The sequence below is a fragment of the Schistocerca cancellata genome, chromosome 5 (assembly GCF_023864275.1).
Source record: "Schistocerca cancellata isolate TAMUIC-IGC-003103 chromosome 5, iqSchCanc2.1, whole genome shotgun sequence".
In the NCBI taxonomy this organism is placed as follows: Eukaryota; Metazoa; Arthropoda; class Insecta; order Orthoptera; family Acrididae; genus Schistocerca; species Schistocerca cancellata.
This window is the reverse complement of record NC_064630.1, coordinates 30,411,855-30,430,456: the sequence shown is the minus strand read 5'-3', so window position 1 is coordinate 30,430,456 and position 18,602 is coordinate 30,411,855. Positions and strand designations below refer to the sequence as shown.

Genomic DNA, 18,602 nt, shown 5'->3' with positions numbered 1-18,602 from the left:
ACAAACAAAGCAAGCCACACTGTTGAAAGTAACCTATGTATCAGTTCTTCAGGGAAGAAACTCCCATGTGCCATGCCTCCTGGTGATTCAGATTTTTGTTTTAACAGTGACTATGTTGGGATTTGTTGTTGTTGATGTAGGCATCTTATCTTCTTTGATAAAGGAAGTGCGAAATGTAAACAATGTGATGGTGTAGGCTGTTTGGAATAACTAAACAACAAAGTAGCAGGAAGGGTTAAGTGTCAAAATTAGTTGTTCTGTGTAGATCCTGCAATAAATCTACCTCGAAAATGACTTCGAACATTGTGCATAATTCATGCAATGTGAATTTGAAGTTAGTGTATGCAATGCATACAATAGGAAAAGGAAAAAAAGCTGCTCAAAAGTTTTGTGGTTTGATGGACCTTCCGCCTCCTCTCAGTAGGTTCAGCAAGTACATAAAAATACTTTTAGGTGCCTTGACGGTTGTGTTTAATGGATCTATGAAATGTGCAGTAGAAGAAACCGTAAATATTAGCGGAACCAGGGACATTGCTATTGCACTTGATGAGACATGGTGACGTCGATGACATCGTTCCTTGAAGGGTGTTGTAAGTGCTACTTCTCTGGAGAATGGAAAAGTTGTTGATGTTGAGTGCTTGCCACACCTGCCATGGCAACACTGAAGGACATATTGAACATCAGTGTTCTAAGACTTATGATGGATACAGTGGAGATATGGAGTGTGATGGAGCTCCAAAAATATTTCAGAGGTCAGTTTCCGTTTATAACATCAGATATACGAAGTACCTAGGCGATGGGAACTCTAAAGCTTTCAATAAAATTAATGAGGTTAATGTTTATGGTGATGCCTTGGTAACAAAACTGGAGTGTTGTGGACATGTGCAAAAGAGGATGGGTGCTAGATTGAGGAAGCTATGAAGAGAAATGAAAGGAAAGTTGCTATCTGATGGAAAATCTCTGTCTGGCGAGGCAGATTGACAGAAACTGAAATAGACCTTCTTCAGAGTTATTATGGACTGGCCTTTAGACGAACTGCACCTCTGAATGACAATACAGCAATGAGAAAAGCTGTATGGGCCACCTACTTTCATAAGTTGTCCACAGATGACCACCCTGTTCACGGACTTTGCCCTAAAGGAGCAGATTCTTGGTGTGGTTACCAAAAAGCAAAAGAAAGTGGTCAAATACACCTTCATAAGCATTCTCTTCCTGAGCCTGTTATGAATGAAATAAAACCAATTTTTAGAGACATGAGTGACCTCTGTGTTGCCTAGTAAATGTCTTCATGGGGGCACTCAAAATACAAATGAAAGTTTCAAATATTCCATATGGGAAAGATTACCCAAGAATGTTTTTGTAGGACTAAATACATTAAAAGTTGGTGTACTAGATGCAGTGATATGTTTCAATGATGGAGTTATTGGAAGGTTGGAAGTCCTGAGAAATTTAGGCATAAAATGTGACTCTAATATGGAAGATCAATTGCGTGCGTGTGACAGACAACGAACAGGTGCATGAAGCTGAAAGATTCGCTCATCAAGTTACCAAAGAAGCAAGAAGTGCTGAAAGTAATGCCAGGAGGAAGCTTGAAGATGAAGAAGTGCTGCAGGAGGGAGACTATGCTTCAGGACTATTCTGAGACCCAGTTTAATAGGACTCGTACCGTCATTCGCAATTTACCGCAAATTGTATTTTTCAGAATTCAGGTGCAAATATTTCCTGAAGTTTATAAAGCATTTCTCTAATTTTTTTTCTGTAACTTGCAAATAGTCCATACTTATGTAGTAGACCTAAGCTTTATTGCAGGATCAACTAAATTATAGAAAAAATAACATTTTTATTAGGAAAAAACTATAAAAATTAAAATATAAGATGTGATATTTTTTTATCCTTGTAATATATGTAATAGGTGGAGTTAAATGAATCTAGTACCTCAACCATCATGTCATGCATATCTGGTAAAAATTTGGTCTCCTTCAAATGTATGATATTGGATTAAATGGTACCCCAATTTGAGGAAGCATTTTGGGGGAAAAATGCATCAATTTCTTTGTAATATTTTAATAACCCTAAGCAGATTCAAAAATAGTCAGAATACTTCTAATTTGTTTAGAAAGTGTGCTGAATTACCTGATATCAACAAAAAATGTGCAAAAGATTTACTTTATAAACAGTGCCTGAAAGAAATAGGTGTTGATTTTCACATAATATTGAGCCAGAAAAGTACTCTGTGTCCTTAAGGAGTTTAAAGAAAACAAACATTCTGCATCTTTATTCGTCATGTCTCAACGATTTGAAGTGGAATGATCATATAAAATTAATTGTTGGTAAGGCGGGTACCAGGTTGAGATTCATTGGGAGAGTCCTTAGAAAATGTAGTCCATCAACAAAGGAGGTGGCTTACAATACACTCGTTCGACCTATACTTGAGTATTGCTCATCAGTGTGGGATCCGTACCAGATCGGGTTGACGGAGGAGGTAGAGAAGATCCAAAGAAGAGCGGCGCGTTTCGTCACAGGGTTATTTGGTAAGCGTGATAGCATTACGGAGATGTTTAATAAACTCAAGTGGCAGACTCTGCAAGAGAGGCGCTCTGCTTCGCGGTGTAGCTTGCTCGCCAGGTTTCGAGAGGGTGCGTTTCTGGATGAGGTATCGAATATATTGCTTCCCTCTACTTATACCTCCCGAGGAGATCACGAATGTAAAATTAGAGAGATTAGAGCGCGCACAGAGGCTTTCAGACAGTCGTTCTTCCCGCGAACCATACGCGACTGGAACAGGAAAGGGAGGTAATGACAGTGGCACGTAAAGTGCCCTCCGCCACACACCGTTGGGTGGCTTGCGGAGTATAAATGTAGATGTAGATGTAGAACATAGTCACCCAGGCGACAAACACATTTCTCCCAACAAGAGAGCAGTTTATTGATAACATCACTGTACAATGTTTGACTTTGTTAACGAAACCACTTCACCTCTGCTTACACTGCTTCATCACTTTCAAAGTGAGGTTCTCAAAGGTGTTCTTTAAGTTTTGTAAACAGATGAAAATCAGGTGGGGCCAAGTTGGGACTGTATGTAGGATGGTCAGTGACAGTGAACACAAGGAGCCAGATTGTTGCGTCTATCGCACTGCTTGTGTGTGGTTCTGGCATTGTCATGCTGAAGGAGAAGATGCTCTGTGTGTGGACAAAATCTTTGAGTTCATGTTTTCAGTATTCTGAGGGTCTGCCATGCACCGACATAGTTACATTACACGCTGCCATGTTACACACTGCAATTTGGAGCCCTCTAGTAACAGAGAATTGCAACTACTGTCAGTGCAGTGGGAAAGTCTAACGAATAATATGCATAATGTGGAATACCTCAAGTGACACTGAAAATGGGATAAAAAACTTTTCACCACTTTTCAGCACATCCTCTGGAGTGGTACAGGTTGTGTTTTGGTATGGTGGGTTCCACTCCATACATGAGCTATCCTGTGGCTGATAGGTATGCCAGCTATTACCTTACAAATACTAGACGTCACTTTTTTTATGTAATTTGCTGTAGTGGACCTGTTATGCAGTGCCACTAGACCATGACATGTTCCTTTTGTCAGTGGACATTTACACCTTTCCCAGGGTTTGGTGCTGAAAGTAAGTTCCAATCCATTCTAGCTACTAAAACAACATAGTGGCTTTTATGATAACTCATATGTATTATAAGTGAAAGGTTTCCCCCATACATCTTCATTTACAATTGTGTGTGAAACAGATTTCTCTTAATTTATAGCTCACAACAGATCACATATTGATATACTCACTTGACATGTCAGACTGACTTTGCTCATGTTTGTTGTTGTTGTGGTCTTCAGTCCTGAGACTGGTTTGATGCGGCTCTCCATGCTACTCTATCCTGTGCAAGCTTCATCATCTCCCAGTACCTACTGCAACCTACATCCTTCTGAATCTGCTTAGTGTATTCATCTGTTGGTCTCCCCCTACGATTTTTACCCTCCACACTGCCCTCCAATACTAAATTGGTGATTCCTTGATGCCTCAGAACATGTCCTACCAACCGATCCCTTCTTCTGGTCAAGTTGTGCCACAAACTTCTCTTCTCCCCAATCCTATTCAATACTTCCTCATTAGTTATGTGATCTACCCATCTAATCTTCAGCATTCTTCTGTAGCACCACATTTCGAAAGCTTCTATTCTCTTCTTGTCCAAACTATTTACCGTCCATGCTTCACTTCCATACATGGCTACCCTCCATACAAATACTTTCAGAAATGACTTCCTGACACTTAAATCTATACTCGATGTTAACAAATTTCTCTTCTTCATAAATGCTTTCCTTGCCATTGCCAGTCTACATTTTATATCCTCTCTACTTCGACCATCATCAGTTATTTTGCTCCCCAAATAGCAAAACTCCTTCACTACTTTAAGTGTCTCATTTCCTAATCTAATTCCCTCAGCATCACCCGACTTAATTCGACTACATTCCAATATCCTCATTTTGCTTTTGTTGATGTTCATCTTATATGCTCCTTTCAAGACACTGTCCATTCCGTTCAACTGCTCTTCCAGGTCATTTGCTGTCTCTGACAGAATTACAATGTCATCGGCAAACCTCAAGGTTTTTATTTCTTCTCCATGGATTTTAATACCTACTCCGAATTTTTCTTTTGTTTCCTTTACTGCTTGCTCAATATACAGATTGAATAACATCGGGGTGAGGCTACAACCCTGTCTCACTCCCTTCCCAACCACTGCTTCCCTTTCATGTCCCTCGACTCTTATAACTGCCATCTGGTTTCTGTACAAATTGTAAATAGCCTTTCGCTCCCTGTATTTTACCCCTGCCACCTTTAGAATTTGAAAGAGAGTATTCCAGTCAACATTGTCAAAAGCTTTCTCTAAGTCTACAAATGCTAGAAACGTAGGTTTGCCTTTCCTTAATCTTTCTTCTAAGATAAGTCGTAAGGTCAGTATTGCCTCACGTGTTCCAACATTTCTATGGAATCCAAACTGATCTTCCCCGAGGTCGGCTTCTACTAGTTTTTCCATTCGTCTGTAAAGAATTCGTGTTAGTATTTTGCAGCTGTGGCTTATTAAACTGATTGTTCGGTAATTTTCACATCTGTCAACACCTGCTTTCTTTGGGATTGGAATTATTATATTCTTCTTGAAGTCTGAGGGTATTTCGCCTGTTTCATACATCTTGCTCACTAGATGGTAGAGTTTTGTCAGGACTGGCTCTCCCAAGGCCGTCAGTAGTTCCAATGGAATGTTGTCTACTCCGGGGGCCTTGTTTCGACTCAGGTCTTTCAGTGCTCTGTCAAACTCTTCACGCAGTGTCGTATCTCCCATTTCATCTTCGTCTACATCCTCTTCCATTTCCATAATATTGTCCTCAAGTACATCGCCCTTGTATAGACCCTCAATATACTCCTTCCACCTTTCTGCTTTCCCTTCTTTGCTTAGAACTGGGTTTCCATCTGAGCTCTTGATGTTCATACAAGTGGTTCTCTTATCTCCAAAGGTCTCTTTAATTTTCCTGTAGGCAGTATCTATCTTACCCCTAGTGAGATAAGCCTCTACATCCTTACATTTGTCCTCTAACCATCCCTGCTTAGCCATTTTGCACTTCCTGTCGATCTCATTTTTGAGACGTTTGTATTCCTTTTTGCCTGCTTCATTAACTGCGTTTTTATATTTTCACCTTTCATCAATTAAATTCAATATTTCTTCTGTTACCCAAGGATTTCTAAGAGCCCTGGTCTTTTTACCTACTTGATCCTCTGCTGCCTTCACTACTTCATCCCTCCAAGCTACCCATTCTTCTTCTACTATATTTCTTTCCCCCATTCCTGTCAATTGTTCCCTTATGCTCTCCCTAAAACTCTGTACAACCTCTGGTTCTTTCAGTTTATCCAGGTCCCATCTCCTTAAATTCCCACCTTTTTGCAGTTTCTTCAGTTTTAATCTACAGGTCATAACCAATAGATTGTGGTCAGAGTCCACATCTGCCCCTGGAAATGTCATACAATTTAAAACCTGGTTCCTAAATCTCTGTCTTACCATTATATAATCTATCTGATACCTTTTAGTATCTCCAGGGTTCTTCCATGTATACAACCTTGTATCATGATTCTTAAACCAAGTGTTAGCTATAATTAAGTTGTGCTCTGTGCAAAATTCTACCAGGCGGCTTCCTCTTTCATTTCTTAGCCCCAATCCATAGTCACCTACTACGTCTCCTTCTCTCCCTTTTCCTACACTCGAATTCCAGTCACCCATGACTATTAAATTTTCGTCTCCCTTCACTATCTGAATAATTTCTTTTATATCATCATACATTTCTTCAATTTCTTCGTCATCTGCAGAGCTAGTTGGCATATAAACTTGTACTACTGTAGTAGGCGTGGGCTTCGTGTCTATCTTGGCCACAATAATGCGTTCACTATGCTGCTTGTAGTAGCTTACCCGCATTCCTATTTTCCTATTCATTATTAAACCTACTCATGCATTACCCCTATTTGACTTTGTATTTATAACCCTGTATTCGCCTGACCAGAAGTCTTGTTCCTCCTGCCACCGAACTTCACTAATTCCCACTATATCTAACTTTAACCTATCCATTTCCCTTTTTAAATTTTCTAACCTACCTGCCCGATTAAGGGATTTGACATTCCACGCTCCAATCCGTAGGACGCCAGTTTTCTTTCTCCTGATAACGACATCCTCTTGAGTAGTCCCCGCCCGGAGATCCGAATGGGGAACGATTTTACCTCCGGAATATTTTACCCAAGAGGACGCCATCATCATTTAATCATACAGTAAAGCTGCATGCCCTCGGGAAAAATTATGGCCGTAGTTTCCCCTTGCTTTCAGCTGTTCGCAGTACCAGCACAGCAAGGCCGTTTTGGTTAATGTTGCAAGGCCAGGTGAGTCAATCATCCAGACTGTTGCCCCTGCAACTACTGAAAAGGCTGCTGCCCCTCTTTAGGAACCACACGTTTGTCTGGCCTCTCAACAGATACCCCTCCGTTGTGATTGTACCTACGGTACGGCCATCTGTATCGCTGAGGCACGCAAGCCTCCCCACCAACGGCAAGGTCCATGGTTCATGGTTCGTGCTCATGTATAACCTTCAATTATTGTGCCACTGCCATTATTGTCTGCTCCCTTTGCTCTGAGACTTCAAGACACTGCCAAGCTGCAACGCCAAAGCATAAACAGCTCTCCCCAGCAAGTAGAGGCACTCACATGCCACCACACCTTATCGGTGTTCTGAGCTGATGTCTTTTATACCCATTACCACATATGGCAAAGTAGAGTGCACACAGTGGATTGTTCCACACTTAACCACTGCCCAAACAAAGTTTCCAGTTTCCATTAAAATCTTTTGTCAGCCTGAGTGGCTAGAAGTGGAACGTGTTATACTGCAGAATCGACATGCTTCACCACACCTTGTGTATTACTCTGCCTAGTAGTTGACCAAGATTGGTGATATTTATTACATAAATGTCTTACTAATGTATTATTGTGTGTGGAGTTCTATCATCTTCTTCAACGATCAGTCACGAGTCTTATTGAAAAACAAAAGGTAAAAGATGTGCTGATACTTACTGCAGATTCTAATCTAATCAGATTCACAAAAATACTATAGGATTTGGGATATCCAGTACAAGTTATTGACAGATTTATAAAGTGTGTTAATTAACAACTGTGTGTGAAATTGTACTTAAATGATTATGTTTATTATCATAGTTGTGCTTACGAGTAATTAATGTAGATTGTTAAGGCAGCTATAACAAAGGCACTTTCATCATTACCTATTGCTGAGATCGCGATCTATCCTTTTTAAAATGTCAGCTGCTATATATAACATAAAACTGCAACTTTAATTATAAAAATTTAAATTTCTTATTGTTTCAGCTGAGCATCATGCACTATTTAGAGGAGACCAGACCGCAGCGACCTCTTATGCCCCAAGATGTCCATAAAAGAGCGAAGGTTTGTTGAAAATATGTTACATGAAGTTCTATAAATGTGGTAGAATGTTGTTTGTATCAAGTCAAGGTTTGTCATATTTGAAGCTTTTGGCTTGTACTTGTAAAACGTCAGGTTAATATCTATTACTGCAGTTCTTTTTTTTTTAGTCAGAAACACCGGATATTTTTCATTCACAATAGTCGTGTTGTAAACATTTCAGTTGTTAAAATTTCCTAAAAAGTTAAAACTGTGACCTGAACCAGGAGTTGAACCTTTTCTTTCTGGGGCAGTTCTTACCACTGAATCAGGAGCACACATGCCCAGGGCAAGGGTGCCCCTTGCTTTCAGGGAAAGGAAAAAAAGTGTACTCAGTTGTTGTTCTTTCAAGAAAATGATTTAAATGTCAGTATTATATAGGTTTTAAGTAGAGTTGGAACTGTAACTTTCTTATTAGTGTTTACAAGTCACCATTTATCTACCAAAACATTAAAAATACTCCACACCTCCATATCTAGGCTCCCTCTCCAAAATATTGTAAGGGTGCCCTTGCTCTGAATGGGCTATCTGCAAAGACCCATCCACACAGCTTCAGTTCTTCCAGTAGCTCCTCCTAGCTTCCAAACATAGTATCTGTGAATTTTGGAAGGAAAGCTGTGTTGTGGATGGGTTGGGAGCGATGCTGAGATAGCTCAGTTGGTAAGAGCATTGTTAGCAAAAGGCAAGGATGCAGATTAGAATCCCAGCCCAGTGTACATTTTTAATTTGCCAGGAAGTTTCAAAACAACAGATGTCCTACTGCAGAAAGAAAGATTTATTCTGGATTTAATGTTTTAACACAGTATCAGTGTCACACAACTAATGACTGACTGTGATACCGGTAAACAAAGCTTCATACTTTTTTAAAAAATTTACTACCTTATTAATATTTTTGGTTTTATATAAAGATGAATTCGTATGTTGGCGGTCATGGCAAAGGGTGGGGACTACGATACAAACATTTATAGGTGGGGACATGGAATGCTAAAACGGCATTGGACGACAAATTGCATAACTAGCAATATGGATGCAGTCACCTTACAGGAGACTAGACAGTAAGATAAAGGCATACAGAAGCGAGAGAGATACACCATATTTCACAATGAGACCAGAGTAAGGAAAGGACAACTTGAAAAAGGAATAGCGGTCAACAGTAAACTAGTGCAATGCTGTAGTTAAATATGAAGCAATCAGTGAAAGACTCTGCTACTTGAGAATCAATGGAAGGTTTAAGAAATTTGCATCTTTACCATACAAGCTCCTGTAGAATAAAAGGGTGATGAGGAGGAGGACTCTTTTATTGAAGTGGTTGAATAAGTGCACAATGGGTGCTGTGATACAGCATAAAGAGAGTGATAAGAGATGCAAATGCAAAAGTTGGTACTGCATCAGCAAATATATCTCTGTGTGGACTATGCACTCTGCACAAAGAATCAAATGACAATGGGTAAAATCAAATAATGAAATAAAGAATATCATAAGAAAAGATGACAAGAGGCAGCACACTAAAAGGCAAAGTGGATGTTAGTATCTACTGGGAAATGAGGAAAAAATAAGTTAATACGAGCTGCACTTACAAAATAGATTTAAAGTTGTGCAAGAACAAAAGGAAGAAGGAGAAAGAGAGGAGGGGGGAAAAGAAAAAAAAGCTAGGAAACAAATACATGATAATTCAAATGCGAAGAAACACCTGTGGACGCAAGAAAGGAATGGGAGGGATAAAATGTGATTCAATGAAGAATACACAGAGGTGACAAAAAAGAAAAGAAGTACAACAGAAGAATTTAGGTAACAGCACCTCACAGAATAGAGAAGAATTCACAAAGACAGCAAGAGAAGCCAGGAAATCAATAGGAATAGGAAGGGGAGAGGGGCAGTACATCAACAAGCAACTAGAGAAGGCTGAAGAAGACAGAAACAAGAAGAACAATGTAAAACAGTTATATGGATGTGTAAGATATTTTAAGATAAAAATTGCAGGGATGGCAAACAGTAGAGGTGACTTGGTGGCTGGCAAAGAATGGAGCGTGAACTTACATGAGGACTATTTCAGAGGACTGTCAAATGTCCCTGTGGGAAAAGATGTGACTGAGTAAAGTAAGACCAATAAAGGACCCAAACAAAAATTGCAGGAGCCTACACTAAATGAAATGGATAAAGTTCTGGAACAAATGAAGAACAGTAAGGCCTCAGTAACCAACAGCACGACACTAGAACTACTGAAGCAAGGTGGAGAAGCATGTAGCAAAGTAATGCCTGTATTCTACAGTGCTGGAAAAATGAAGAAAGACCCAAGGAATGACAGAAAGCAGTGATATGTCCAATTTATAAGAAAGGGGAAAGAATCAAGTGAGAGAATTATAGGGGTATAACATAACAAGTTTGTTTGTGTGGCCATCCTCTGCAACAAGTATATAAATACTTGTTTTGCAAATCAAACTGCCTTTTCCTGCTGCTAATTATTTTATTCAATCCATACGTGTTTCGCCTTCTACTGTTTTAAGGCATCATCAGTGGGATCTATAATGATACAGTTTTGTTAGTTATAGATTGTCAAACAGTTCACTTAGCGATTTTTTGTAAAAATGTAATTACTTATGATTTTCTGATCTGCATTTCCTCACATCTGGTCTAGAGGTTGCACTTTCGCCCTCCACACACTGTACACCATGTTTCTCACTCTTTTTTTGTGGTGGACTATTGTTCTTCTAGAATGAGACTTTCACTCTGCAGCGGAGTGTGCGCTGATATGAAACTTCCTGGCAGATTAAAACTGTGTGCCCGACCGAGACTCGAACTCGCCTTTCCACAATATCCTTTCTTTCAGGAGTGCTAATTCTGCAAGGTTCACAGGAGAGCTTCTGTAAAGTTTGGAAGGTAGGAGACGAGATACTGGCAGAAGTAAAGCTGTGAGGACCAGGCGTGAGTCGTGCTACAGTAGCTCAGATGGTAGAGCACTTGCCCGGAAAGGCAAAGGTCCCGAGTTCGAGTCTCGGTCGGGCACACAGTTTTAATCTGCCAGGAAGTTTCATATTGTTCTTCTGTTACTCGATACAACTATTTTGTCATACACTTCTTTTCACAGCATAAATATTGCGACTCATTACGTGTTTCATCGTCTTTGGTATGTTTACCTATGTGTTGCCAACATAGTATATGTTCGTTTCTAACTTCTGTTTATGCTGTTTATACCGTGTGTGTGCGTGTGAGTGAGTGAGTGAGAGAGAGAGGGGGGGGGGGATAGAGGCTCTTTTTTTTTAAGGGGGGGGGTGTGGTGGTTATTACATTGAGCACTATTTTTATATTTATCCTTTTTGCGAACATTATTCTATTATTTTATCTATTAGTGTAAATAATGAATTGCTTGGCATGTGTACTTGGTCATTCAACAGGATTTTCCCCTCTCCTTTGGTTTCATGTATGTGGTAATTTTCTTGCATGGTCAGAAGGTGCTTTTTATTGTTGATTCTAATTATTCTCATGTCATTTTCTCTAGTGGTTGGTTTTTGGTCATTTTCTCTTAGGTGTTCTGCAAATGTGGGGTGGTGTGTCCCATATTTCCATGCCCTCGTGTGTTCCTTGTATCTGACATCAAATGTTCTCCCTGTTTGCCCTATGTATGTGCCTTCACAAGTGTTACATTGTAACTGGTATATACCTGCTTTCTGGCATATGTCTCTGTTTTTTGTCAGTTTTGGGGTGTATTTTTGTATAGAATTGTCTGTTGTGTATGCCATGTTTATCCCCCGTCTTTTTAAAATATTGGTGATTTTATGGGTGAGTTTGTATGTCATTGTGTACCATCTTGCGTTTTCTTTCATCTTTTTCTGATTATCCTGTGTATTTTTATGAGACTGCGTGTTTGTGTTTGGTTCTGTTGTGTTGTTATCTGTGGTTTGGAGCTATCTGCTTTTATTTTACTTTTAATTTTGTTGTTTAGCTTTGTGACTGTGTTATTATTGTAACCATTATTTTGTGCTATCTGCATTATTATGTCCAGTTCTTTTTGGGAGCTTTCTTTGGTGAGTGGTACTGTATTGAGTCTGTGGAGCATGTGTCGAAGTGCTGCTTGCTTTTGTGCGTGTGGGTGGTTCGAGGATTGGGGAATGATAATGTCCGTTGCTGTGGGTTTACGGTAAATTTCAAACATATGCTTATTGTTTTCTTTTTTGATTGTTATATCCAGAACGTTAATTTGGTTGTTCTGTTCTCTTTCAATTGTGAATTTTATATTTTTATGTATCTTGTTGATGTCAGTATGTAGTTCTTCAATTTTTATTTGTGGTTCATCTATTAAGCAAAGGATGTCATCCATATACCTGAACCAATATAATATATTGTATTCTTTTGCTACTATTTTTGCAAAAATGATCTGTTCGATGTGGTTTACAAAAATATTTACTAAGGCTCCTGAAACTGGGGACCCCATTGGCAACCCATCTTCTTGTAAATAAATTTCATTATTGAACTGGAAGTAATTTTGTTCTGTTATGAGCTTTATTAGTGTGCATATTTCCTTAATCTGTTCATTAGGGAGTTGACTAACAAGGCCGAAAAGCACACAAAAACTGCTATACAAAGAATGGAAACAGTTCATAGAAGAAAAATCAACCAACTCAAAAAACTCCAGTCTCAACATAATACCTTCCATAAGAGGACGAACAAGCATAATGTAGGCAGTCGTTTTAGTAGACCTGTTGCATTTCTAAGTGTTCTGCCAATAAGTCAATCTTTGGTATATGAAAAGGAAAGTGGCCACTTGCCATACAGCGGAGATGCTGAGTCGCAGATAGGCACACCAGAAAGACTGTTCCAAGTAAAGATTTCAGCCTGTAAGGCCTTTGTCAAAAATAGATGACACACACACACACACACACACACACAGACGACTGCAGTATAAGGCAACTGAGTGTGGCTCCAGTTGCCTTAGACTGCAGTCATTTGTTTTTGCCGGCCTGTGACTGAACGTCTCCGCTATATGGCGAGTGGCAACTTCCCTTTTCATAATATTGTTACATTCCATCCTGGATTTTCCATTGTTTCAATCTGTGGTTTGCTTTCCCTGCAACATTATCTATGTAATTGTTGCAAGTTAAGTTATACATAATTGTAGTCCCTAAGTATTTAGTTGAATTTACAGCCTTTAGATTCGTGTGATTTATTGTGTAACAGAAATTTAATGGATTCCTTTTGGTGCTCATGTGTATCCTCACACTTTGCATTATTATTATTATTATTATTATTATTATTATTATTAGACATTGTGAGAGAACAGAATGGGGTACTCCGCGGAACTCACAGACTTCGAACGTGTTCAGGTGATTAGGTGTCACTTGTGTCATACATCTGTACGCGAGATATCCACTGTTTCTGATGTGATAGTGAAATGGAAACATGAAGGAACACGTACAGCACAAAAGCATACAGGCCAACCTCGTCTGTTGACTGATAGAGACCGCCGACAGTAAGAATAGGGTCGTAATGTGTAATAGGCAGACATCTATCCAGACCATCACACAGGAATTCAAAACTGCATCAGGATCCACTGCAAGTACTATGACAGTTAGGCAGGAGGTGAGAAAACTTGGATTTCATGGTTGAGCGGCTACTCGTAAGCCACACATCACGCCAGTAAATGCCAAACAATACGTCACCTGGTGTAAGGAGCGTAAACATTGGGCGATTGAACAGTGGAAAAACGTTGTGTGGAGTGACAAATCACAGTACACAATGTGGTGGTCCGAAGGCCGTGTGTGGGTGTGGTGAATGTCCGATGAACGTCATCTGCCATTGTGTGTAGTGCCAACAGTAAAATTCAGAGGTGGTGGTGTTATGGTGTGACTGTGTTTTTCATGGAGTGGGCTTGCACCCCTTGTTGTTTTGCATGGCACTATCACAGCACAGGCCTGCATTGATGTTTTAAGCACCTTCTTGTTTCCCACTGTTGAAGAGCAATTCGGGGATGGCGATTGCATCTTTCAACGACATCAAGCACCTGTTAGTAATGAACGGCCTGTTGCAGAGTGGTTACACGACAATAGCATTCTTGTAATGGACTGGCCTGCATAGAGTCCTGACCTGAATCGTATAGAACACCTTCGGGATGTTTTGGAACGCCGACTTCATGCCAGGCCTCACCGACCAATGTCGATACCTCTCTTCAGTGCAGCACTCCATGAAGAATGGGATGCCATTCCTCAAGAAACCTTCCAGAACCTGATTGAATATATGCCTGTGAGAGTGGAAGGCGTCATCAAGGCTAAGGGTGGGCCAACACCATAATGAATTCCAGCATTACCGATGGAGGGTGCCACGAACTTGTAAGTCATTTTCAGCCAGATGTCCAAATACTTCTGATCACATAGTGTATGTTCGAAGACCGTATTACAAATTAATGTTAGTAATATATGTCTGTAACTGAGCATATTACTCCTATTTCCTTTTGTGAATATTGATGCGACATGCACAACTTTACAGTCCTTAGGTACAGATCTTTCGATGAGCTAAATATGAAGTCGTCGTATCGGCCTACTCTGAAAGGAACCTGATATTCAATCTAGACTGGAGGTCTTGCCTTGATTAAGTGTATCAAGCTGGATTTGCTACACTGAGGATATGTAAGTCTTAAGTTGCTCACGTTCAAAGTTGTGAGAGGCCGACTTTAATGATTTGGTGTAATCAAGATCTTTTTGCCCAGTTGGTTTTTGTCCAGTCTTGTTATGTGTCCATAGAATTTCAGCCATTGTTTCCGCGTTGTGTCCACGATATTTTCGGTGTTCGTGTAGAGCTCCTTGTTTTTTCCTATTCTTCCAAGTTTCATCAGTAGTCTTCTGGGGTTCCAGAATTTTTATGAGAATCTTCCTCTCCTCCCTGTCAAGTTCTTCCAACTGTTCCTTTTTACGAATAGTTTTATGTTGTTGGCAACCACAGAAGACGTAATCCATATTTGACAAATAAAAAAATTTCCAGCTGTATAAGAATTTTTATTGATATGTTTCATGATATCACATCACATCCTCAGGTGTACGTATATCATTAAGACATTAAATGCATAAGATGGGAAGAAGGGGGACTCAACCTTCTCTAAATAAAATGCTGTTACCTGCAACGAGCAGGGCATCATGAATCAAATTCACCAGGGAAAAAAACTGATATGTTAAAACTGCAGTGTCATCATAGTGGGAAGTGGCGTACAACATCCCTCCAACTGGCTCACCATGCAGGGCCTGCATACCGAGACAGTTGGAGGTATGCTGGAGAATGTCTGTGGAGTTTGGAAGTTAGGAGATGAGGTACTGGCAGAAGAAAAACTGTGAGGATGGGTCATGGATCGTGCTTCAGTAGCTCAGTTGTCAGAGCATTTTCCCCAAAAAAGACAAAGGTCTGAAGTTCAGTTTTGGTCCAGCACACAGTTTTAATTTCCCAGGAAGTTTCATATCAGCGCACATGCTGCTGCAGAGCGAAAATTTCATTCCGTGTCCCTTTTTATTCTCAATGAGACACTCTGAAGCAGTAGAGTACTTCCAGTTTCATAACTGAATTATACTACCTGATTTTGGCCTTGTAGGATGTCACTCAGTTGTTGATCTGTTTGTGTTAGTGTGTAAACAAGATCTAGTCAGTTGGGTTGAATCCATTCTACTAAGTATCTGAATTTATTTGTTCTTTTAATCTTCCCATATTTTACCCCCAAGTATTTCTGCCCTTGGTGTCTGTTACATATATTCCGTCTTTCATAGGAGATTTTGAAACCAATGTTTCCAGTGATTTCATGCAAGATCTCGAGTATTCTTTGTACATCTTTTCCGGTCTCTGGCTAAAAGGGCCAGATCATCGGCACAAGCTAAACACCTGATTTCCACATTGTATCCACTCTCTCCAAAGTATTCCATGTATTCCTTCCAACTTCAGAGCTTCATTATTTTCTCCAGGATGATACTGAAGATAGTTAGGGATAATCTGTCTTCTTGCATGACCCCTTGTTTATTTCAAATGCGTTTCCAGAAAACTTAACTTCTGATATGGTGTCTGTCAGGGTTTGTTTTATGATGTCCTCATTTTTCTGTCAATTCCAAATTCTTCAAAAATCCTAAATAGTTTATCTGTCAGTTGAGGCATTTGCTTTCTTAAAATTGACAAAAGTTACTACTGGCTTTAGTGCTGTAGATCAGCGTATTTTTACATGGAAACTCAGATGATAACAATGTCAAGTGAAACTGAGTTCTTCGCAACTACATTTTTTTCTTAGTCCACCCTGGACGCACTGGCCAGCTGTGTGTGCGCCGGGGCTCGAGAGCATGTATATACATAATTGTGTGGATGTGCCATACCCACAAAATTTTTAATTGATAAAAATAAAAAAATGCTCACTTGCCTTTATCAAAAAGTAATGAGCTATTAAAACACTGAGATGAAAGTTAAAATATCTAACCTCTAATACATATCTGTTTATTTCAGATTTTTGTGCAAGGGCAACTAAGCAACACAATGCCCCATTGCTTGCCTTTCTCTTGCCAAGTCAAAAGCACTCTCCAGAAGAACGGTTGCACAATACTGTGAAAGGAATCCTGTCTTTTTGGCTTCCTTTCATGTTTCCGTGCAAGTGACGTGGTACAATATGCTCACTTGATTCACCAGCAACTGTTTTAAAATATCTGCTTGCCAATATTGAGTAATAATAAAGAATAATCAGAGATACAAGGAAGTCAATTGTTAATGACTACCTTAACAGTTCTTTTTTCTTTTTTTGAAGCATAACATTGGTATGGTTTAAGATTTGAGTGAAATTGTTTTCACATAATCTGTATTGTTGTTATTTTGTTTGTTGGGACTACGAATTTGAAGGATGCGGAAGCTCTGCTATTTATATTTACCCTCAGAAATTTTGGAATGTTGGCGTCCATCCGTGGATGTAACAGTGATGATGTAATTCCATCTCTCAGAGCTACACCAGCAATTCATTGTTATTCTGATAGACAAATTGCTTCAAGGGCAGAGTTGATCTGGTGTTTGAAATGACTGGAAGGAACTTTGCTGTTCAGCCAGGTTGTGAAGATGCCAAAGAAACGTTTGAGGCAGTGTTTCCTGGAAGCATTCTTTGTGAATTCACCCTTTCAAGGACAAAGCCAAATATTTCTTATGTTATGCTGTAGCTCCACATTTTAAAAACCAGTTGGTGGATGATATTGGAAGAGCACAGTTCTCTCTCTGTGTTGATGAATCTGCGAATGCAGCATCAAAAATAGAGCTTCAGAATGTAGTTAAATACTGTTCAGATTTCAAACAAATGATTGTGGCAAGATATCTGCAGACTTTCTTCATGGGTAAAGCCACTGCCAGTAATATTTACATTAAGTTAAATGAAGCCTTGGCTAATGCCCAGCTGCCTCATTCAAAGCCACTGATTATAGGTTGCAATTGGACCCAATGTTAACGTTTATGTGAATCATCTTGCGAATAAGTCTGTCTCTGTTAGGAAGAAAATGGTTAATGCTGGCACACGTAACAGTCATATAATCCATAATGCATTCTGAAAAGGATTACAAAACTTTGGTGAAAATGCTTTAGACATGTTCTTGTTTCTCTACAAGCTTTTTGAAGGCCAAAAATCTCATTTGAAAGATTTTAAAAAAGTACAATCAGATACGAAACTTCTGGGTCGTAATTTTATGAAACGTGTGTCCTCTAGATTGCTGATGGTAGATACCAATGGAGAGAGAGACTTTTAGAACAGTGGTCAGCAGCTGAAAGATACTTTCTTCAGTTCATACCCCAACAGGCAAGTGTACGAATTCTTTGAAATACAAGAATATTGTTAAACTCTTAAAAGACAAAGCTACCAAAGCATAAAGTATGTTTGCTTGTGCAAGTACTCACTCATACATGTTCAAAATTCAGTGGTTTGTTTCAGAAGAGGGATTCTTTAAAGCACGTAATCTATATTGAGCCCACAATCTTCGTGCTACTCCATTGAGTCTGGAACCATTTTGTAATAAGTATTACTTGCCATTGGAAAACAATGTTCAACACTGGAGAAACTGAATACCTGGAGAAACTAAGTACACGAGAAAGAATCGACATTTCCGTGCGAGAAAGCACTACGCTCTCTGCTAGTTTGGAGCAGTCTTCTTTGGATAAACCTACATTGTGGTGTATTCAGTGTATGCATCCTGTAAAGAGACTGTTAGAAGAATGATACATAAACATAGTGAACTTAGCTGCACTACTTCTTATTGTGAAAATGCTCTAGTTTGTGAAGAAAATTACTGACATTATAAGAAGAAACATCAGGTAGTGACAAGAACTGAGTTGGTGTTTACTGGAGTCAATTTTTTGAGAAGATATACCTTTGGGGGAGAGAAACACCCTACTGTTAAAAAATTTGGGAAGACTGCACTTGCAGTTTTGAATGACAGAGCAGACGTGGGAGGGGGTTCTCATTGTCGGGGAACGTCTCGAATGAGGACAGTGCAAATATGTTTGAAAAAACAGTGTATTCATATGTGATGAGAAGAGATGCTGCAGTGAATGTGTTTGAGGAGAAGGCTCACTTAAGCAGTACTGTGAAGATGAGAAGAGA

At 39.5% G+C, this 18,602-nt stretch overlaps 1 protein-coding gene across 1 annotated transcript in view; it reads left to right on the top strand.

The window, feature by feature from the left end:
• Positions 1 to 18,602, top strand: part of LOC126187398 (probable maleylacetoacetate isomerase 2) — a 58,752-nt gene that overhangs the window by 12,612 nt on the left and 27,538 nt on the right. The window contains exon 4 of the mRNA XM_049928457.1: positions 7,931 to 8,008. Coding sequence (XP_049784414.1) covers positions 7,931 to 8,008 — 78 coding nt within the window. The remainder of the gene's footprint in view (positions 1 to 7,930; positions 8,009 to 18,602) is intronic.